This window comes from Megascapheus bottae, chromosome 6 (assembly GCF_031878675.1).
Source record: "Megascapheus bottae isolate mThoBot1 chromosome 6, mThoBot2.hap1, whole genome shotgun sequence".
NCBI lineage: Eukaryota > Metazoa > Chordata > Mammalia > Rodentia > Geomyidae > Megascapheus > Megascapheus bottae.
In genome coordinates, this window is record NC_143514.1 from 21,925,870 (window position 1) to 21,949,423 (window position 23,554).

Sequence of the window (23,554 nt, forward strand, 5' to 3'; positions counted from 1 at the left end):
CATAACCTTCTTGAGTAGCTAGGATTTACAGGTGTGAGCCGCCAGTGCCTGGCATATTTCCATTTTTGGTGTGACTGTTAACAGTTCATAAACTCCATACAAACAGGAAAGACTCAACTTCAACCCCTGGCCATCCCAGGTCCTGGCAGAAGCACTCTTCCTTTACTACCATACAGATGAAACACAACTTTTTTTTTTTTATTGTCAGGTAATGTATAGTATAGAGGGGTTACAGTTACATTCACCAGATAGTAGGTGCATTACTTCTCACACACTGATTCCCCTTCTCATGTTTTTGTCCCCATTTCCCTCCTCCCACCTCCTCTTAATCATCTTGTTTTCCCCCTTCCCTTTCCTATTTCAAATAAACAAATGTATATACAATATACCAGGTAACAAAGTCAGATACAGTAACAATAGGAGATTAACCATAAGGGCAAAAAAATGAAAAGAGAAATAACATAGTACATTAGGAACAACAATCACACAAGATAAAGCTCTTGTTTCCATATCTTAGAGATCTTTTCATTTAGTCTCCCCTTATATGACCTTATGAACTTGTACAACTTTTATTTTCAAAATATTTGTTTCTCACATTTATTTCCATTTAAATGTAACCACATCTCTAAAATGTTTCTTATACATGATTTATGTAACTAAAAATACACAGTACAGACATTTTCTTCATCTTATAAATGTTTTTGCTGCCCTAAAATTTTCTCTAGGATTTTTTTTTTTAGTCATTTGTGGGGTTTGAACTCAGGGTCTGGGCACTGTCCCTGAGCATTTTCACTCAAGGCTAGTACTCCATCCCTGTAAGCCACAGCACCACTTCTGGTTTTCTAGTGGTTAATTGGAGATAAGTTGCTCACAGACTTTCCTGCCTGGACTTGCTGTGAACCACAATCCTCAGACCTCAGCCCCCTGAGGGGTCAGGATTACACATGTGAACCACCAGCAAAACAGCTATAGAAATAATTTTTATTCTTTCTAGTTTCCAAGTTTTTTAAGTTAATTAAGCCAATCATACTATGATAATATTCTTTGACAATTGCTTTTTATTTTAAAACTTTTCTTAAATGAATTTATTGTGAAATTGAGATACAATTTTCTGCTTTTGAAATAAAAATCAAACCCCAGCTTATAAATTAAATTCCCAGAAAAACTTAGACTATTTCATCTGTGAGCTTAAAAATTTTACACCTACACCAATCAATTTACCAGCTCCAGGTAGAAAAACAATGAGTGTGTTACCAGCCATGTCAAGGAGCTCTGCAAATCGTTGTTTATCAGTTTTAATATTTTCTTGTAATCGATTTATGTCTTTTTTTAATTTTTCAGATTCCTTTTCAAATCCATCTATAAGCAGCTCCTTCTGAACCTATAAAAGAGCAAAAGAAACACTCCACCATTAGTGGTTGGTTGTGTATTTAATAACTCAGCTCAAGCACAGCTTTCAATTTCTCCACTATCTTGGAAAGGTCCAAGCCACGTGCAGACATCTGGATCTAAGGAGTGGAACTATCCACAGCTTTCATACAGGTAAAATCACCTCAGCACTGTGTGTATGTGTGGCGGGGGAGATGAGGGGGAAAAAGGAAGAAGGTTCTTCCAGGACCTAGATGCCCTTTGGAGGAGAATGCAGCTTGCATCCTAATTAATTCTCAGGTCCAGAGAGGTGTCATATAGTGATCATCTAATGAATTATGGAAATGATAACCATGTAATGAGCATGGATGATCAAGTTCCTCATCAAATCAGTATTGCAGTCTGATTGTTTTGAGTGACATGGGCTGATTCTAAAACAAATGGAGCAATTTTTGAGCTTTCAGCACTTTTCGTTTTATTTCAGGTCAAAAAAGTGATGTATGTAGATGGGATGGATTTACTTCCTGTGCCTTTAATGGCTATGCCAAGGATTCTAATGACTAGTGAACTGTTCCACTGAGACACAGAAAGCATCCTTTCATCTCAACAAAGAGCAATGCCCCCTCCCCAAAAAGAGCAACCCAACATCCTGAGTGGCATTATTAGTCCTTGGGTTTTCTCAAGGCTTGAGCTCTACCACTTGAGCCACAGCTCCACTTCTGGCTTTTTCCTATGTATGTGGTACCGAGGAATCGAACCCAGGTCTTCATGAATGCTAGGCAAGCACTCAACCACTAAGCCAAACTCCTGGCCCCAAAAGGTCCATGAGATTTTTTTTGTTGTTGTTGTTGTTGTTGTTTTTAATTGTAATTGATAAAAGTGTTACATGATATTTGTCAGATAGAAGGTGCATTAATTCACATATATTGATACCCTTTCACATGTCTTGGTCGCCATTACCCTCCCCTCAACCCCCCACCCCGGCTTGGTTTTCTCCCCTTCCCTATCCAATTTCAAATAACCAAACACAAATAAATTCAATATATCAGATAACAAAGTGAGATACTGCAACAATATGAGATAACCAAGGGACAGCAAAAGAGATGAGAGATAACCTAGTACATTAAGGACAACAATCATTCATTATATGGCTTTTGTTTCAATATGCTGGAGGTCTTTTCAATTAGCTTCATACTATATGGCCTTTTGTATCTAGGTTTTGTTCTATTGTAAATCTTTGCTAGGAAAGCCCAAGGTTTCTACTGATGATGACGAATGAGGGAAACCATTGAGCCTAAGTTCCCTTGAGTCTGGCTTACTTCACTTAATATGCTAGTCATGAGGATTAACTCAGGGACTGAACACTGTCCTTGGACTTCTTTTTTTTCTCAAGGCTAGAGCTCTACCACTTGAACCACAGCACCACTTCCGGCTTTTTTTTCTATGAATACAGTACCAAGGAATCAAACCGTGGTCTTTATGCATGCTAAGCAAGCACTCTTAACACTAGGCCAAATTCCAGGCTAGAGTGGCATTATTTTTACACTCCAAAATCTCATACTACACAATGATGGATTCTTGTGGATTTATGGGTTTCAACGGGATTCATGTGTATGGAAACATTTGCCTTTGGGCTTTCCTTCGGGAATGGTCTCTGATCATAAGAGTTTGGTTCTCCCTTCCTGAGGCACCTGGAATTGTCTGACAGGCCTTGCTCTCAGACTCACCCTTAGCTCGTGTTCCAACATTTCTTCCTGTTCCTTCAGAATGTTATTCATTTCTGTCTCCCATTTCTTCTGCAGCTGGGCTATGTTTTCCTTGTGGCTTCTCTCTTGAGCCTCCATCAGTTGTTCTAGTTCTTTCTGCTGCTGCTTTAGCAGCTCTCGTTTTTTCTCAGCTGCCTCCTTCTTGGCCCGCTCAGCTATTCCAAAATGGTTAGAAACAGGGAAGAACAATCAAGCCTGAGATCTACCTTTCTGTGCTCAGAAACCATACTGTTTTTCTCAAGACAGGAACCTCTGCGCTCCTCCATGGACCATGACTGCAGGGTCCTGATTCCCATAATGGCACTGACGAGTTGGACATGCTGGCTCAATCCCCCTCTGTGTTCAGGTCTAAAACAGCTTGTGTTTCAACAGGATGGGGAAAGGCTCTGCTTCCTGAAAATCTTCCTGTTTCATAGGTGAGAACTTCTCAGGAACTTCCCCCACACTTCTGAGAGCTCCCCCACCTAACCCCCACTCGCTGTACCTGCCACGGCCCTCTCTCCATCTGTGAGAGCATGGTCTGATTGTAAGATGGACTTCTCAACCGTTGCCTGGGCCTGCAGGAAGGTCTGGAGAACCTCATTTCCCTAGAAAAGCAAGAAGGACCAAAAGTGACATAGGCAGCAAAAATCTAGTGAGGAAATGATTTTTCTTTAAATTCTCAGTATGGATTCTACTTAAGATCTCAGAGTTTCTTTAATTCCACAGCCACAACAAAATTCTCAAGTGTTTGGAGAGATACGCAGCACCTCTGAAGCAGAGTCTTTCTTGTCTCTCCAACCTCCTTTCCAAGGAACTCTGTCCATAAGTCATCCAGGTTATAGACTTTTCAGATTTTTGTGCCGTTCTACAAATATGTATCTTCCATTGTTTGTGATATTTGTGCATATCTTTCTCTATCTTGATAGTATTAGATCCTTTTTTTAAAAATTTTGGTTTATTAATTTTATAGCTCTTGGGGCCGAGAGTGTGTCCTAGTGGTAGAGTGCTTGCCTAGCATGCACGAAGATCCGGGTCCAATTCCTTGGTACCACATACATAGAAAAAATCCAGAAGTGGTGCTGAGGCTCAAGTGGTTGAGCTTTAGCCTTGAGAAAGCCCAAGGACAGTGCTCAGGCCCTGAGCTCAAGCCCAGGACTGGCAAAAAAAATTATAGCTCTTAATGGATCTTATACTGTATTAATGCATGCATATAAGTGTGTTCTTTGTTGCTGCATAAAACTCTATTTTGTATGTATGTAATATCCCTTCATTTGTTGATGGGAACAAGGCATATTTCATAACTTATTTATTGTAGATGAGTTAAAGATGTAAACATAAAAGCTGAAACTTTAAAATTCTTAGAAAAAAACAGGGTAAAAGTTCATTAACACTGGACTTTGTAATAATTTTGGTGGTCTAATAACAAAAGCACCAAGTAAAGAAATAGATGAGAATATAGGAACCTAAAAAGTTTCTGTGCAGCAGGAAAAAATATGAGACGACAGAATGGGAGAAAATATTTACATGCCATCCAAAGTATATAGGAAGCCACACATCAAACTCAATAGAAAAAAGAAAAAATAATGTGATCAAAAAATAGAAAGCAGACCTGAATATACTTTAAAAATTTTAAATTGCTGATATATATTTTAAAAATATTGAGTATCACAAATCACCAATGAAATATAAAACAAAACTACAATACAACATTATCTAATCTCTGTTAGAATTGTTATTACCAAAAAGTCAAAAGATAAGAAATGTTAGTATAGAACTCTTGGCAGGTTGTAAATGGCTACCAGCAGAATAAACCCCAACCCCCCAAAAAACCCACTCCCTCTAAGTTTCTGATGTTAGTTCAGCCACTTGCTGACTGTTTAATCTCGGATAATTTACTTGGTCCTCTAGTAGGTATTCACTTTTTCTACTGCAAAAATGTGATAAAAGGTATTTGCTAGTTTATATTATTCTGAAAAATAAACTTTCTCTGCATAGGAAGGAAATGCTCAGTGTCTTCTCCATGAGGCCCATATACTTTCCCACTCATTGTTTCATTTTATGTGTATCAGTTACTATGATGTATAATAACTATTACCACACCAAAGCAATTTGACCATTATTTTTCCATCTGACACAAGATCCCTTTTTTCATACTGAGTATATATTATAGCTCAAAATTGATTCCTGACAATGCTGTTGATAGAACTCAGGGCTATCATTAAAATGTTATCATAATTCTGTGTCCTTTCTTTCTTCCTTCCTCTCTCTCACTTTCCCCCTCCCTCTCCCCCTCTTTCTTTCTCTCTTGCCAGTACTGGAGCTTGAACTCAGGGCTTGGGCACTACCTCTGAGCTTCTTTTGCTCAAGGCTAGCATTCTACCTCTTGGGCCACAGGGCAACTTCTAGCCTTTTCTGTTTATGTAGTACTGAGGAACTGAACCCAGGACTTCATGCATGCTAGGCAGGCACTCCACCACATTCCCAGCCTCTGTTTTCTTTGTACAAATAGTGTTAGGTCTTAGATGTTCAGAATAAGAAACAAAGACCCTCCTACTAAACTTGGTTGGCCATTCTCACTCTCCCCTATTTCTCACCTTCACTCCTTTCCTGAACAATAGCTTGTAGTCTTGCTCAACCTTCTTCTTGGCTTGTAAGTAAAGACTATACCCTCCAGGGACAGAGAAAGTTCCTGCAGCAATGCTTTCTAGCAGGGACTCAGAGAGTTTCTTCAGTTCAGCCTGGCAATATTTGGTGGATGCCTCTTCATTCTGCAGCACAAAATAGTCCTTTTTCCTTTCTATGGTATCCTGTAAAGGCAGTGTAAGAAAGTGCAAAGAAGGTGTTAGAATGTCCACAGGGATCCTTTTGTCATGAGTGCAATGGCATTGGAGTGGGCTGAGACATAAGAAGGAGCCAAGAATCTTGCTTTAGGCCCAGTTCTAGTCAATTCTATCGGAAAGCCAGTTATCTCTTTTGGGTTTTGATGTAATAGGTATAAAATAATGTAGCTGGAAGAAATAAATGTTATTGTTTATACAGGTATAGTGCAATTAAGAGACCCCCACATCCTAACAATGAGAAATAAAAAGAGAAATTTTCCCAGAAATAAACTTTACTTGGAGGTTGTGTGTGGCTATGGAAATCAACTCCCTAGGGACGAGGTAAGGGTATTCAGAACTTAGTTTTGAACACTTCAAGAATTCTTTCAGTGACATTTTGAGGAATGAGGATACTGGAAAAGAGAAGTTTTGTTCATTTTTTACAATAGTTTGGTAAGTTGCAATTCAGATGAATTTCTTCAATGTAAAGTAAGAGATTTTGGTGTTTTAAAATCAGATCCAGATAAACTTATGGGCAAACTGTCAGTGAATGTGCCTATTAAGACTTAAAAAAAAAATAGAGTGCCCTGGGGCTGGGAGCATGGCCTAGTGGTGGTGTGTACCTAGCATACATGAAGCCTTTTCAGAAAGGTGGGACTCAGAAAGGATAAATGTTAAGATACATTACCACCAGCTGCTTCTGGAACTTTTGGTCTTCATCCCTAAAGGACAGTTCCATGAAGACTGCGATGGCTTCTCTCTCACAGGCTGCATGCACATCCAACAGCTCCTGGAGCGTGTCAGTGGGGAGACTCAATCGCTGTGACATGTGCTGGCTGTAGTGGTCAGATGCCTTCTGCACAGCCGCTGAATTTTCCTGCTGGGCCAGAGTAGCCACAGCATTCTCCAAACAGGGCACTGCTCCACAGTTGATGGCATCCACATAATTCTTAGTCAGACTTCCTAGCCCTTAATGTTAGAAAGTAAATGATGTGTCAGTGGTTAGTGTGTTCACGAGCTTCTAGAAATGTCACTGTGGAAAGTCACAAAAAATTCTGTTTATCTTAGTCTTGTTCTTCCTTTTCTCCTCCTTCTCTATTCCTACATTCTGCTCTTCTTCATACTGTCTGTAAAACCATATCTGTTTATTCACACAACTGTCTTTTGTATATGCACTTTCTTTGTGGTTATCAAACTTATCACATTGCCAAATTAAATTACTGATTAGAGCTCACAGGTTTTTTTTAGGTTTCCTGGAAAACGATTACAAAATTAAAATAAATAACTCATTAGATAGAGAGAATAAATTACTCAAGTTATCCATCCTAATTCCAAATGGGAATACAAGTCTACTTTGAAAAAATATCATCAGAATATTTAACATTTGCATCATGGAGCACTGGTGCCTCTGAGCACATGCTCTGAGTCATGAAGCTGCTCTGTTTAAATTTGTTTTTCAAAGAAATGTCATGGGATTCATGGTCTTTGTTCATTGTTGATCTGTTCCTAAAATTTCTTACATTTTTTCTCACTGAGAAACATTATCCTATGACACTTCTCTTTATCTTTCAGGATTCTCTTTCTAGCACTTGTTATATCCTTAAGGTATTAGTTTTGTCAGGGATGTTAGACTTTAATAAAGCCTCATATAGAGAAACATGCTACCTGTGTGCAACATGAGCATCTGCTTCTCCACCGAAGTCAACAACAATGACAACAGCAACAATCAGTCCTAGCATTGGGAAACTCACTATTTCCTGTGACAATGATTCCTCTTCTCAGGGTCTTGGTCTTTCCATTCGTGAAGATATAAGAACAGAATTTTTTTGATTGCTCCAGGAAATTCTGTTGCAACTGGTCTTCTGGAACATTTTCTATGTTTTGTAGTAATTTTTTGTCATGTGTAGGCCGGTCAAAAACAAAACACTTCCGGACTGGAAAGAAATACCGGATGCATTCTCTAGACAGGTTGGATTTCTGTAGTTTGGGATTATTCCCTGCAAAAAGAGTGCTCATTGAAGAAAAATCTTACAGACAAAGTGATGTGAACTCTTTCTCCAAATCTTTGTATAACAAGAGCTCCTGTGCTGTCCATCTTCCTTCACCTATCTATACAAACAGCCTCATGAAACTTGTGTCAATAGATAGATACATTCATCACTAGGATAGAGAACTGTGATTAGCTTCCATAGACTTTGTACAGAGGATGATAAATTTATTGTTTTTATTATCTTTAAGTAGGTATACTGAGGGGTTATCTCCAAACATGACAGTTTCTGAGTACAATGCATCTTGATCAATTGAGGAATGATAAGTTCATTAAGGTTTTAGAATGATTTATTCATCCACAAAGTTATCAGAAAGACATTTCTGATCATGCAGTTCTCTTTTTTTGGGGGGGAGCGGGTAAAGGCATGTTTCTTGGTGTATTGTAGCATCTGTGGGAACTAGTAAGACCTTTCCTCCTTAGCATTCACAGGACAATAGATATATCTACAAAATTATACAACACTACACCACATTGATTATTCAGTTCTATGTTAGGAATAAGATACTGCCTCTGAAGTAAGAAAATGCAGCAAAGAAGAAATCGTAAAAATCAGACCCTGATACACACACCATGATTAGGTTTAATGAGTTCTTTAGCGAAAATCCCCAAATAAAGTTAATCTATATGTGGTCTGATACCAGAGTATATTAGACATTGTTTTACAGAAATTCTGTGGCACAAATCAGTGCTTGAAAGAGACATTCATTCAAAGAATAAAGAAATATTGAACCTAGGTATCATTGCTTATCTACTACACTAAATGCGATTCGTGTAATTAAATTTTAATGTTAGCACAATTATGTGGTATGCCATTAAATGAGGAAGGTAATGTTATGTAAGGAAATGGAAAGACTTGGAAAAAATCATATTAAGTGAAGTTAACCAGACTCAAAGGAACATAGGCTCATGTGTTATAATTTGAATAAACCTTGGACTCGCCTAGCAGAGGTCCACAATAGGGCAAAACCTATATACATAAGGCCATATAGGATGAGGCTAAATAAAAGGGCCTTCAGGATATGGAAACAAGAGCTATATAGTATGTGATTGTTGTTCTTAATGTACTATGTTATTTCTCATCTCTTTTGTTGTCCCTTGGTTATCTCATAGTTGTCACAGTATCTTACTTTCTTATCTGGCATATTGTATATATGTTTGTTTATTTGAGATAGGATAGGGAAGGTGAGAAAACAAGATGAGGGGAGGGGGGAGAGGGAGGGAAATGGGGACAAAAACATGAGAAGGGTTTATCAATGTTTATGAAGTAATGCACCTTCTATCTGGTGAATATAATGTAACCCTTCTATTAATTACAATAAAATGGCAAAAAAGAAGAAAAACAGAAGTCCACTTTCAAAGAACTAACAACCTTTAGAAGTTTTGGAGTCAATTATTTTGAACCTAAAAAATTAGTATTGAAACTCAACTACAATAATAAATGCCATTTTTCTGACCTTTTTGCCAAAAAAAGAACAAAAAAAAGAAAAGTTGTACAATTTTTAGAATATATATATGGTTTTATATACTGTATAAATACTTTTTAAATGAGGTCATTAGATTTTTTGTGATCCATTTCTCATTTGACAAACCCATTTTTCTAAAGATAAAATGTAAATTTCAGATAATCAGGAAGCAAATATATGGAAGTGGTATAGTATTGACAGTAAATTCACAAGTTTTGTCATGATACTTATTGGTCTAAAATTATTGGTGCAGTATTTTCCCTCAGATTTCATCAGTAAGTTTAAGTATTAACTTCTGAAGACTTTGGATAAGGACTGCCACAATTAAGGTCACCAGTCAACCAGCAATTACCATATCGAGGACCTTGATCCAGGTTCCAATAAACGTATATACTAAGTGCTGAACAAGACTGAGTTGATCCTGCTTCCCTACTGAACCTTCCTCTACAGAGGCCAGAATATGATACCTGAAATCATCTTCAAGGCATTCTCCAGGTATTCATCTTCTGTGATTTGGTAACCATCTAACTTCAGCTCCAGAGAGAAATCCCGAACAGCCCAAATGAAGTCTGGAAAGAAACTCACAAACTCTAAAGAGTCCTCTAGTTCATCAGTTTTAGGGCTAGATTTTGCCTTGATTAGCTGTGTTAATTGAGTTACATATCTGGGATCTTAGGTAAGGAATTTAGTGAGACAACAAAACATCCAGATCTCACAAATTTTATAAGCATTCTCCTTTGTGCTATGCCCATTCTTACTGAGCCAAAACAATGAGTGCAAAGAAAATACAGTGTCAGTTGCCATTCTAAACTCATTGAAACATGGCAGTTTCATGGAAATATGGCAGTGTTCTGTCATGAAAGGATACTCTAGCTGCTCCAAGGCCTGATGGTTGATGGTGCCCAGGCTGTTGTAGACAAAGGAGCTGCTCAGAAGCACAGCCAAGGCAAAGATCCACGAGTCATTCTTAGGGTCACCCTTGAAAAGACATGAGAGTTAGGGACTTAGAAGGCTACTTTTCATCAATCTATTGGTCGTTCATTCATCCATTCATTCATTTTTTTTCTGCTGGGAAAACATTTGGAAGATAATGCTAAATGTAAACCTCATCATAGATAGTTGCATTGAATCTTATCAGATGTTACTCTGTTTAGCATTTAAGAAAATGATGTCCCTAGTGTGTATGAAATAGTTTATGAAGTTCCTAGAATATAATATGTTCTCAGTAGTAAGTGGATGTTGGGAGCCAGAGTGGGATCAAACTGTACCTTGATTTGCATCAGACAATGGCTTTATTGTCTTATTGTTTTCTGGCCTTATTCTGTTTAAATGACCTGAGATTTACCATATGAATGTAACACCTGGAAGTTCCTTGGGTCTCGAGAAGGGAGGAAGGGGAGTGGAAAATAAACGAGGCAGTCTTTACCTGGACTGCGGACAGCCTGGACCCAGTGTGTCTGTCTCTCTTCTATTTCTTCCTAGTCCTTGCCCCCTATTTCAGGAACCCCAATCTGCGAACCCTAGTTTGCTGCCGGTTAGCCCCGGCAAGTGGATAACTCATTAAAGTTTCATTTTGAATGTGGCTATGCTAAGGTCACAAATATTACTCAATCAAGATTGAACAATTTTATACTAAATGTATGACAAAATGCCAGACTTTCCACTTGATTTTATGTATGAAAATTTCTACATAACAGTCCCTGTCTTCAAGATACTTCAGTATATAAATACAACCACTGGAGTGGATATAAGCTTTTTTTTTTTTTTTTTTTTTTTGCCAGTCCTGGGCTTGAGCTCAGGGCCTGAGCACTCTCCTTGGACTTTCTCAAGGCTAGAGCTCTACCACTTGAGCCTCAGCACCACTCCTGACTTTTTTCTATGTATGTGGTACCGAGGAATCGAACCCGGGTCTTCATGCATGCTAGGCAAGCACTTTAACCACTAGGCCAAACTCCCGGCCCTGGATATAAGGTTTTAAAGTAGAACAACAAAACCAAGTGAACTCTTAGTCTCATAAAGTGGGAATAATTATTCTGGGAATTCAACATAGGAAATTACCATATGTAACTGAATAGCCTGACAAATAGCTGGACTTGAATGAGTTATGGCCTTGTAGAGATGAAGTGATCCAGCATGTGGAAGAAAAGCTGTGAGCGCAGAGTGTGCAATCATTACAGAACTATCTCATTGAACGGAAGCAAGGATCATGCATGCTAGAGTGGAAAAGGAGGCTGGCAAAATGTCTACAGACAGCTTTGAAAGAGATTTAGGTATTACCCAAACCACACTGTAAGTTCTAAGAGGAGCCAGAAGTTCTGCTACCAACCACTTCTGTTTGGTTATGATTTGCCTTTTGACAATGCGAAAAGATATAAAAATTTCTGTACAAATTGTAATGTATTGCAATCCATAGTCTATCTTGGGTTTATACTGAGAAGATACTAGAATACATTAACAATTCCGGATTCCTTCTTCCTGGCCTTCTTTTGCAAGGGTGGAAGACAAGGATGGACTGCTAGCATTTCAATTTAGGCTCAAGTTAATTTAAGTTAGGAGAAAAGAATTGGGTGACTCTAATATTACAAAGGAAAATTACCTCAAATTCAGTATTTTTCATGAGTGTGCCTTATGCTTTTAGTTATTGAACAATCCATGCTAAGAGGCTAGAGTTATAGACAAGACTTGCATATTGTAAACAGAAGCTTTCCTGAAAGTTATATGAATTTCTTCCTTGGAACCGCATTGTTACAGTCTTTACTTGCAACTCATCAAACCCATGCATTAGAGCTAGGGAATCCTGTTGGTTACCTCATTTCCAACAACCTTTTCCTAATATAATGACTGGATCCATGCTCTACTTTGTGCTGCTGTGTTACATTGTGGTGACCATGCACCATATATTTTGTCTCCACAGTCAGGCTCTTAGCCTTTACTATGCTTTAGTACTTACACTACAGTACTTATATATATAGTACTTACACCAGAGCCATGAACCTCAGCTCTTCAATGCCTATTTATAAAATGAAATCAGACAAATCAGACAGTTCCAAGGGAGTTGTTTTTTTACATGGAATTTAGCACCATGATTAAATTTGAACTTGACAGGAGTGTGTTATGGAAGTTGAAAGGAGGTGACAGAATCTAAAGAAAGCGGTTATTCTAAAGTAGAGTATACTCTTTTTACCTTTTCCACATCTCCCAGGCCCTCAGTGTCCAGAAGAACCAGTGTGTGGTTTCGCTTGGTGGGGTGGGGCACACACCACATCCAGATGCCCTTGGTTTTAGCCCTCACTGTGTATCCCAGGGGAAAGCCTGTAAGGAAGAGGAGAAACAACACAGGGTCATAGCAGAAAGACCAAGGGAATGTGGCAGGAATATTTAGCAAAGATAAAAAAGAGTTTTGCCAGGCACCAATGGCTCATGCCTGTAACCCTAGTTCCTCAGGAGGCTGAGATCTGAGGATCATGGCTAAAAGCCAAACTGGGCAGGGAAGTCTAATCTCCAATAAACTGCCCAGAAAACGCTGGAAGTGATACTATGGCTGAAGCGGTACAGCAGTAGCTTTGAGCCAAAAAGCTTAGGGGACAGTGCCCAGGCCTAGAGTTCAAGCCTCAGGACCAGCGGGGAAAAAAGTTTTTCTACCATTCAGTAAGGATAATAAACATCCAACAGACATCTTATACCCCTTAAGAATTTTCTCAAGAAACCTTGCATCACACTGTTTCAAATGCTCAAATTATGTCAGATTGCATAATTAGTGTAAACGCTAATAACCTTTGTATTTGCAGCTGATCATAAAGAGCTCCTGTGCCTTCTGGCTTTGGTAACATTTGAAATGTTCCTACCAACGTCCACCCTTGGTGGGCCACAATGTCTCCAGGGGCTTGGTTCCCTACGTCCGTTGCAACACCGTTCATGTAGTTCAATTTGGACATGAACAGGCATCTTCCTGTTCATTCTTCTGTCTCCTCAGTCTCCTTAGAGTTATATAAATGCTCTGACTACTTGAAAAGAGCTCACAGCTTAGGCAAAAAAGGCAGGAGATAGAATTTGTTGGAAATTAGCTCCTGAACAAGTGAGACTGAATGGGACCAGAAAAAAAATGAGGAAGCTTTTTGGTAGGATTGAGGAGCTCTTAATTAATGGTCAAGAAAATGGGATTTTTGTGGGTGGATTGTTATTGCCCAGAGAATGGTCCCTGCCCAAGACACACTCACCATGCCTCTGTCCTGCAAGATGATTCATGAGGTAAGATTTTCCTGTACGAAATAACCCAACAATGGCCACTACCACCAAAGGTTGAGATATTTTTTCAAGAAGTCTTAAAGCTTCTAAATTTACTGTCAGATGTTCATTCTTGTTTTCCACTAGACAAACAGGAGCCTTCATGGTAGACATAGATGGCATGGTAACCTGAAACTCAAAAAAACCCATTTATTAAAATGTATAACATTGGAAATGCTTTCATCAGCTTTCTGTTTATGAAGCATGTATACCAACTTCCTACATTTGGTATGCTTTTAAAAGAACAATACTCTTTATGATTTCTACTGAATGGCTTTTCTGAAAGAGTAAGTATCCAGGGTCTGTGTGTGGTTCTCTCCAGGGGCAACACTGACAGAGTCAGCAATTTTCCTCTAATGCCATTTGGATCTGGGTAAAAGCAGTCAATGTGCCACCATCTTTCCCCTCTCTGATGGGGTGGGAGAAATGGTGGTTCCAACAAACTGAAACCAGGCCATGCATTGTATGCTCTGGAATAGCAATGATGGTTTGTCTGCCACTTGGATCCATCCTTTCCTTCCCTCTGCTGTATGAGTCAGGGGGTGAAAGAAAGGAGAAACTACATCTATGGCCTGAAGGACCTGCTCTGATTAGGGAGTGATTGGTGAATATGTTAAGTCCTAGGTCTTTTAGTATTAGCATAGTCTCTCTCTCTCTCTCTCTCTCTCTCTCTCTCTCTCTCTCTCTCTCTCTCTCTCTCTCTCTCTCTCTCTCTGACATGTGCGCATATGTTAAATTCTGTTTCTCTGAGTACAGTCATGGCATACACAATGTTAAGAGTTATAGAGAAAGCTCTAATCTTTGGTACAATCAGTTTGGTAAGAAAAGGAAAAGGAAAAGGACGTGTAATTCAAGCAACAGAGCTGTTAAAACTATTTCATAGTAATGGCTAAAAGCCATTACACGTGCCTCTCCATGCCAGGTGAGCTTCATTTCACTCCTATGGAAGCGTCCACACTGAACTTTCTCTTTCTCAACCATTCATCCAATACACTTGAGGGTCCCTAATCTGCAAATTCAAAATCCAGTATCTTCCAAAATGCCTAACATTTGGAGAACTGACATAAGCTACAAGGAGAAAATTCCACACCACATAACTTTCTTTTTGTGCAAAATTATTAAAATTATTTACAATATTATGCAGTTACTCTTAATCTTTGTGTATAAAGTATATTTGACACATATAGATATGTATATATGGGTTTTATGTTTGGACTCAACGCCCATCTTGAGAATATATATATGTACATATATCACAAAATCTGAAGAAATAGGAATTTGAGATCCATTTTTATACATTTTATTCATCACAATCATTTTGTTCTTCCATCCTGGCTTGAACTCAGGGCCTAGGCACTGTCCTTGGGTTTTCTTAAGGCTAGAGCTCTACCACTTGAGCCACAGCACCACTTTTATTGGAGATTAGAGTCTCACAGTCTTTTCTTGGCTGGGCTGGCTTTGAACCATGATCTTCAGATTCAGGCTTCTGAGTAGCAGACATGAGCCACTAGTGCTTGGCTCTAGTTATTTAGTGACAGAAATTGTGTGGGAAACCACTCTTCACAGATACAGGTACTAGTCCTCTGATGTGAATCTATGTTTGAAATTCCAAAAGAGAACATTTAGATAAATACAGATAAATAACATCAAAATCTTTTCAACTTCAGCAACGTAGGCAGGTGATGAAATCCTGCACATACTCAAGTCTGGAAAAGCGTAAGGTCAATCTGGAAAGTGGCTACTGGAACATCCCTGGGCCTGCTCCTCTTCCCAGACAGGGCTTGGGAGTCTATCGGCCACTCCTGGAGGAGGAGCAGCCTATTTCCTCAGCTGCAATTTCCGTAACAAGAACACCAGCATGTGAACTGGCAATCCTGAACACACACTTCTTCTGGGACCATAACTTTAACTCAGTCTACTGTAACAGTCGTTTTGCTTTTGATTACAGAACATGACACTGCAACAACACCAAGAAATTCACTTCAGCTTTTTTACTTCTGTAGAAGCTTACTCTAAGATATAATGGAGCTGTGAAGGTCATTTCCTGAGAAAGAAATGCACAGCCTTGGGTGGGGGTGTGGAGAGGAAATGGGGACCATGTCATGAGAAAGGGTATCAATGTTTGTGAAGTAATGCACCTTCTATCTGGTGAATATAATGTAACCCTTCTGCTAATTACAATAAAAAATATATGGGAAAAAAAGAAATACACAGCCTGGCCCAGGCATTTTAGTATCCAGAAAAGTTTAATCCTTTATACCAGAATGCCATGGGCAATTGGTTTTCCAAATGTGTCTTTTTTTCACAATCTATGTTTAAATGCAAAAGATTGATATCTCTGGTTAACGGTGAGAAGGGAGCCATATCCAGTGTCACTGTGAGAAGGCAGCCACATCCTGTGAAGGCCTTGCTGAGCTCAGCCTGGTCTCCAGCTCACAGGTGCACATGCTGAGAGCATTGCCAGTCAAAGCTGGTGAAGTCAGGCAGAATCTCTGCTGAAGCCCAAGCCACCAAAGGTGTTGGCTGGAAATTGTCAGAAGTGTCTTCACCGTCCTCACATTTCAAGGGCAGGAGTTTTTTTTCTAGCCTGCCTCTGTTTTCAAGCACCAAAAAGTACTTTTGAGAGTGGAGAAAGCTGTCAGAGATGGGAAACTATCCAATCCAGTAGGAGTTCCCTGCTATTACCGGAGAGTGCAAGAAGAAAGGGAGAAAACAGAATTACTTTGAAAGCACATTTCTTGCCTTTATAGGATCCTCTCAGGGTTAGAGAGCTCCCCAAATTGGCCAGAACACTACATACTCTTGAAATATGGATACTGGGACTAAGCAATGCCATCTTGCTCCATCACCATTTTTTTTAATTGAAAGAGTCAACTAATATTTATTGACATAGTCTACCAGTATTTATTTATTTAAAAATTTTGTTGTCAAGATGCTTACAGTTATGTATGTAACATCATGAGTACATTTCTTCTGGACCCACTGCCATTGAAATAGCTTACTAGGTAACAGGGACATTTCACTCAATTCTGAGAACCATACATGGTCATTCTGAGAACTGATGAGATACACTGCTTTTTAGACTCCAGGAAACCCTTATCAGTTACCTCTGATGGTTAAGATTGTCGGTTTCCAGTAAATCTCTAAACCTGATTGGCCCCCTTAGTTAACCCATAACTTGTTTTGCTTCTGTAAACACACTTTACTAATCCCTCAATCATGAGGCATCTGCCTTGATGTGTTTTTTGTTTTATACTAACAGCATTCAGAACTGCAGGTTCTTTGGGATACTAATCTGCTTGCTGGTAACTTGAGGCTATCTCAAAAAGACTCCTGAGCTTACCTCTGAAAGTATGGCTTCTCTGTATCTCACTGATTGAGTTCCTATACACGGTAACCCCGCTCTCAGCAGGTCCTTAAGGGCAGACACAAGTATCTGTTTGAACTGGGCAACATTCACTCCCACTCTATGATCTTGAAAGTCTAGGCAGACTCAAAGGAGTTTTTGCAAACTACTCTTTCTTATGTTACAGAAGGGATCATTAACCTTTGTATATTAAAAGAAAGTAATAAATTTAATTTTATTAACAGAATTCAATTTCATTATTTTGGATGTAAATAATCTACTACATGGGTCAAAAGGGATCAAAAATTCAGTTTCTTTCTTTCTTTCTCTTTTCTGATCCTGGGGCTTAAACTCAAGGCCTGGGGGCTGTCCCTGAGCCGCTTTGTGTTCAGGGCTAGTATTCTAACACTTGAGCCACAGCACCACTTCCAGCTCTTTCTGAGTAGTTAATTGGAGCTAAGAGTCTCATGGACTTTCCTGTCTTGGCTGGCTTTAAACTGTGATCCTCAGATCTCATCTCAGTTTCCTCAGCAACTAGGATTACAAGTATGAGCCACTGGTGATTGCTAAAACTTCAGTACAATATAATTACAAAGAAAGTGATTTCTTTCGTCTTTGGTAATATGAAACTATTTGATACAGGTTCTTACTGCTCTAAACACTAGGGCCTTCGATTGAAGGCTTATGCATAATATTACCTCACTTTGGTCTTAGTCGCTTTCGTTTTATTAGTCTCTTACATTTCTACCAACAAAAGTCTAGACATGGTTCAAGAATGCTTTTTTCTTGTGAGGAAGGCTTCTTGGAAATGTTACCAGTTTTAATACTAAGAATTTAAGTGATGTTAGCATTGCTCCGTGGATTAGAGATAGCGTTTCCAGCTATTACTGCTTTACCATTTGATTTTCTGGTGAGCTATTCTCCACCCTTTCATCATAAAAACTTTTACAAAAAAAAAAACGCCATCTGGAGAAGAGAGAGAGACTGAAATATCACTGAAGGATTCGACACTAGATAACTAGGTTGACCGGGACTATAAAAAACATTTGAGAAGTTTGTAATAGTTTTCATTTGAAATATTTAGACTGCTGAAAGTTTTAAATTTTGTAAACATTGATTTTTTTTTTTTTTTTGCCAGTCCTGGGCTTGAGCTCAGGGCCTGAGCACTGTCCTTAGAATTTCTCAAGGCTAGATCTCTACCACTTGAGCCTCAGCATCATTTCCGGCTTTTTTCTATGTATGTGGTACCAAGGAATTGAACGTGGGTCTTTGTGCATGTTAGGCAAGCACTTTAACCACTAGGCCAAACTCCCGGCCCAAGCAAAGATTTTGATGTTTAATACTTAAGTTTTGAGGGAGAAGATCAATTTATCATGGTTTAAAAGTAATTAAACATTGAGGATTGTATTTGTGCAGTATTAACAATTATATTATACAATAAATGTGATAGGGGAATCCACTTTAGAAAATGTTAAACTGCTTTTCCAGACATGATTGTAGCATATTTTCAGTTAGTATGTCTATGTTAATGTGTAACAGATAGTAGAACAAGGTTATATTTTTAAACTGCTACTTGTAAAAATGGTTCTTCTTTTCCCAGATATGATGGGTTTTGTGCAGTTTTTACAAAATTGGATTTATCAGACTGTCTTTTCACTGTGTGAGTTTTGTAGAAGTTGAGCATTTTTATGGTTGGATAAAATGTTACTTCTATACAAGTACTCAGTCTCTCCTTTATCAAAAGTTAATTTCAGTCTACATTTCCCTGCTTTTGTAGCAATGTACAGTCTATATACCTTTTTGTATGACTACTCAAGTTAACTTCAGAAGATATTTTAGTTCTATGGCTTCACATAAATTTCCTACAGAGAGAAAATGGGTATATATCGGGATGAATCTGGCTTTAGAGTTCAACCAGACAAACAAAACTGAAATGAAAAAAGTTTCTTTTTGAAAATACCTTTTTAGTCTACGGCTATACCACCCTGAACATGCCTGATCTCATCTGAAAATACCTTTCTTTTTTTTTTTTTTTTGCTAGTCCTGGGCTTGAGCTCAGGGCCTCAGCACTGTCCTTGAACTTTCTCAAGGCTAGAGCTCTACCACTTGAGCCTCAGCACCACTTCCAGCTTTTTTCTATATATGTGGTACTGAGGAATTGAACCTGGGTCTTCGTGCATGCTAGGCAAGCACTCTACCACTAGGTCAAACTCCCAGCCCTGAAAAATACCTTTTTAAGTTACTAATTAAAAAAAAATAATATTCATTAAGGAAGTCACAAAGTAATTTTTAATTGGAAAAAAATCAATCAGTCCTTGATTAACTTTTAGGTTAGGTGGTTGATATAAGTGCTATTTTAGGAAAAGTAACCTATTAGAAACGTGGCTATATTAAAAGGGAATTGGTATTTAATTTTCATACATGTAAGGATTACAAAAAGTAGAAATAGTTACTCTAAGGATAGTACATCATATTTATGAATATGGACTCAAGAACAGTGAACCAATGTTAATGCAAAATTTAAGATTAAAGAATGGAATATCTAAAATACTTTGGATATTAAGTTCTTATTTTAAAACCGTATGTTTGTGACATTTACTGTGCTTTTGACTCTAAGGATAATTGTCTTTATGGACACCAAAACTTTGAATTAATAGAATTGGAATTTGCTTTTGAGAGATCTTAACAACAGAATTACTGTTTTGAATGAACTGTATTATACATATAAAATTTTATTCTAGTTAAGCCATAAGTGTTGATGTGTAAACTTGTTTTGATTAAATAATTTTTCTATCAAACAGTAAAAATAAAAATAAAAAGTTTTATAATTCCATTCCTGGCCAGTTATTTAATAGAGTTCAAACAAGGCTACAGTAAAGCCACCAATATAACCACGTTCACTGCAGCACTATTCACCGGAGTCAAGATATAGAATCAGCCCAGACACTCCTCATTGGACAAATAAATCAAGAAAATATGGCATATATACGCAATGAAATCTCACCCATTCATTAGAAAGAATATCATACCATTCCTAAGGAAATAGAAAGACTTGGGAAAGATTATATTAAGTGAAATAAGCAAAACCCAGAGAAACAAAGATTGCATATTTGCCTCATTTGTGGTAGCTAGAGTTGTCTATACATTCATAAGTAAACACACTGAATAGGATGCAAATGGTTATAAATGAATCAATTCGAGTTTAATAGTCTCTGTGGAGAACGCAAACAGTACCTTTCTTTAGAAAGACTAAGTAAACCCACAAAATAAGTACCGGAAAACGAGTCTTTACAAAGGGGAGGGAGTCAGGTATGAGGAGTAGATGAAGGAGGTGGGTAATGAGAGAGGATGTAGGCAATGAATGTATCACAAGATTAGGAAAAATAAGGGAAGGAGTTGGTGGGAGGTGGTGAAGACATTGAAGAGATGACAGAGTGTTGTATACAAAACTGCTTGGTTAAATGGCAAAATTTCAGTACATGGCCTACAAAATTCAGAAAAGTGAGCGCAGGGGTGGATTGAGAGGTTCGGGTAAAGATGTTGAACGGGGTGACATTGATCAAGAAGCACTGCATTCCTAAGCTGATCTGTTGAATGGAAACTGTTCTGTACAGCTAACTAGATAATAAAAGAATTGAAATAGCAAAAAAGAAAGAAGAAAAGAAAAAGGGCTTCACGCATGGTAGGCAGGCACTTTCCCACTAGGCCGTACTACCACCCCCAAAGCTCCATTTTTTGATGGTTAAGTGGCTTAGTCTCATAGACTTTTAGCTCAGGATGACTTTGCACCTCATTCTTCAGATCTCAGCCTTCTGAGTAGCTAGGATTACAGGCATGAGCCACTAACACCAGATGTGGTATGTTGGTTCCTTCGTATCTACTCTAAATAATGCTAAAGAAACAAGAGTCATCTCCTTGATTTTATATATTGTTATGCCTGTGATATAAATAGGGTTATAACAGATTTATCAGTTACTATGATACCTGAGGAGTTAAAACAGGTAGTACATTATATCTCCTAGTAGATTATAGAACATTGGCTATACAGTTTACTATGTAAATGAATTATGGGTGCAAGGGACAAAACTTTTAGAGAAATTTCTGTGCCACAATTTCTTTCTATGTAAATTGTGAGTACTAATGCTATTTCATAAGAGATAAGGGAGCTAAAATATTTTATAATCATGGCTGAAGTAGTACTATATAAAAGTTTACTTTCTCATTTCATTTATTTTACCCCTGGCTGTAAAAGTACAACTGAATCTGATGAAACATTTCTGTGATTACTATCCACGAGTCATGCTGCGAAATAGTTAAAACTGCACAACACTGAGTTTTCTAAGTACAGTAAGGCATACTGGTGGCCTTTGAGAATCTACTACACAGCTGAAACTGTTCAGGACTGGAGACTAGAGTGAGTCTGTGCAGCATGCTGGGTCTCCTGTGCTGTCCAGCAATCCAGTCAAGTCCCTTTAGCCTTCCAGAATGTTCCCAGAACTTTCTGGTTTCTGCTCCCTCAGGGAAGTGCACACAGAAGACCCATTTACTCTAAGAACTCACCAGGTTCTTAAGTCAGGAGATAAGTTCTCGGCTGCTTTAGCTCTGAGTTTCCTCTGGAGTCTGACTGCTCAGGAAAGCACTGTTTTCAGAAACTAAGCATTGAGCCAGATATCACAGCACTCCAACTAATGGTGCAAGAAGAAAGTGAAATTGAAACTATGTTTATTTCTTGCTGAGTTTACCCTTTCAGTGTCTATAGTCTTTTCTGTTAGTCCCAAAAAGATTTTAGGGAGGTTTTAGAATCTGGATGTTACTTTCACAACCTAAGCAAAACAAAACAACCCACAAGGAGACTGAAATCAGTTCTTATATAGGAATAGTTGAGCATTGTACTAGCAATACCTCTCCTTTCGTGGTTATGGAGACTTTAAATTAGTGGAGGCACTAGGAATGTGTTCTTTTAAAATCAAAATTCTTTAGAAAACATATATATCAATCTAAACTTTTCAATATTATTCAAGCAACATGTTGTTTTGCAGCAATGTAAACATTGTATATATTGTCATATATACATCAGAGTGACTGTACCTATCTCCTCAAATATTTGACATCATTCTAGGGCAAAAACCTTCTAGTTTTTGAAAGTGTATACTACATTGTTTATCATTAGCCACCTCCACCTGCCAGAGTGTATTAGGACTTCGCTGAGCTAACTTTAACAGAATATTCATTCATTCGTTCATTAATATTTTCCCCTCCTGTTCACTGAAAGGGGGTGTTTTCAAAGTGAAAATGAGAAAGATTGCATCAGTTATTATGATGACATAATTCTTTGGCAGTGATTAATATAACTAGATGGGCACATGTCCTTGATGTGCACTTTTTTTTCTATGAGGTTGGGGTTGTGAAAGCTGTGGCTCTGACAATCATTTGTGGTGGTTTCCATGAGGCAATCATTCAAAAGAAGCTCTCTTTCATAACCTCCTGGCTTTATTTACTTCACTTGCGCTAGTGGCAAAGCAAATGACTTTGCTTTCATTCAGAACAACTTGCATATTTCCCTCCTAAACTTGTGGTCCTTGTTCTACTGCTCTCCAGAGATTAGGCCTGCTGTTTCTCTTCCCACTCTGCTTCCTTATGTCAGGTCAGAACAACTTTGTGCCTTGTCCTTGTGCCTCCCACGCCACTCTTCTGAGACTTCTCAGTCCTAGGAGGATTATCCACTGACTTGCACATAAGCCACAAGGGGAAAGTTTCTCCCCTGTGGAGACAGTCAGGAGGCACCTTGGCAGGAAGGAGTGGGGGAGCCCTTCTGAGGGATGCTGAGCACAAGTGTGGTGGGTTGAGGAATGGTATGGCAAGTGAGAAGCGAAGAATTTCCACACCCCTTCACATAGCTGTCCAACACACAGTCTGTGTCAAAGATAGTTCACTGTAACCTGAATTTTAAAAATGGTGACTCAAGACTGTATTGTCCTGAAATGTATTTTCTGAATCTCTTTCTGTGTCATTTAAAAGAAGAGTAAGTTGCTTTGGGATAATAATTCTTTTTTTATAATTTTTTATTGTAATTAATAAAAGGGTTACATGATATTTGCCAGATAGAAGGTGCATTAATTCACATACATTGATACCCTTTCACATGTCTTGGTACCCATCACCCTCCTCCCCACCCCCACTCACCCCCTGTCTTGGTTTTCCCCCCTTCCCTATTAAATTTCAAATAACCAAATACCAATAAATTCAATATATCAGATAACAAAGTGAGATACTGCAACAATATGAGATACCCAAGAGACAGCAAAGGAGATGAAAGATAACATAGTACTCTAAGGACAACAATCATTCATTATATGGCTTTTGTTTCAGTATCCTGGAGGTCCTTTCAATTAGCTTCATACTATATGACCTTATATATCAAGGTTTTGCTCTATTGCAGATCTCTGCTAGTAGAGCCCAAGGTTTTTACTGGTTAT

The 23,554-nt window shown here is 38.4% G+C and overlaps 1 protein-coding gene across 1 annotated transcript; it reads right to left on the reverse strand.

Moving 5' to 3' along the window:
- Positions 1-177: 177 nt before the first annotated feature.
- On the reverse strand, positions 178-21,718 carry LOC150061534 (guanylate-binding protein 3-like). The gene is made up of 11 exons (XM_090334448.1): positions 21,639-21,718; positions 13,666-13,861; positions 12,633-12,760; positions 10,317-10,426; positions 9,916-10,112; positions 7,687-7,932; positions 6,624-6,904; positions 5,711-5,923; positions 3,619-3,721; positions 3,096-3,289; positions 178-1,381 (listed from the first exon to the last, which is right to left on the reverse strand). The coding sequence occupies exons 2-11, from the start codon at positions 13,853-13,855 to the stop codon at positions 1,172-1,174; spliced, it is 1,872 nt and encodes a 623-aa protein (XP_090190574.1). The 5' UTR covers positions 13,856-13,861; positions 21,639-21,718; the 3' UTR covers positions 178-1,171.
- Positions 21,719-23,554: the final 1,836 nt, after the last annotated feature.

What these genes read in the sequence shown, in the direction of transcription:
- LOC150061534 (XM_090334448.1), bottom strand. Translation starts at nt 13,855, where the DNA reads ATGCCATCTATGTCTACCATGAAGGCTCCTGTTTGTCTAGTGGAAAAC. An exon ending in GCCTGGGAGATGTGGAAAAG is followed by an intron (nt 10,427 to 12,632) that starts GTAAAAAGAGTA and finishes TGTCTTTTCAAG; the next exon opens with GGTGACCCTAAGAATGACTC. An exon ending in TGTTCAGGAAAGGAGTGAAG is followed by an intron (nt 3,722 to 5,710) that starts GTGAGAAATAGG and finishes TTGCTTTTCTAG; the next exon opens with GGAAATGAGGTTCTCCAGAC.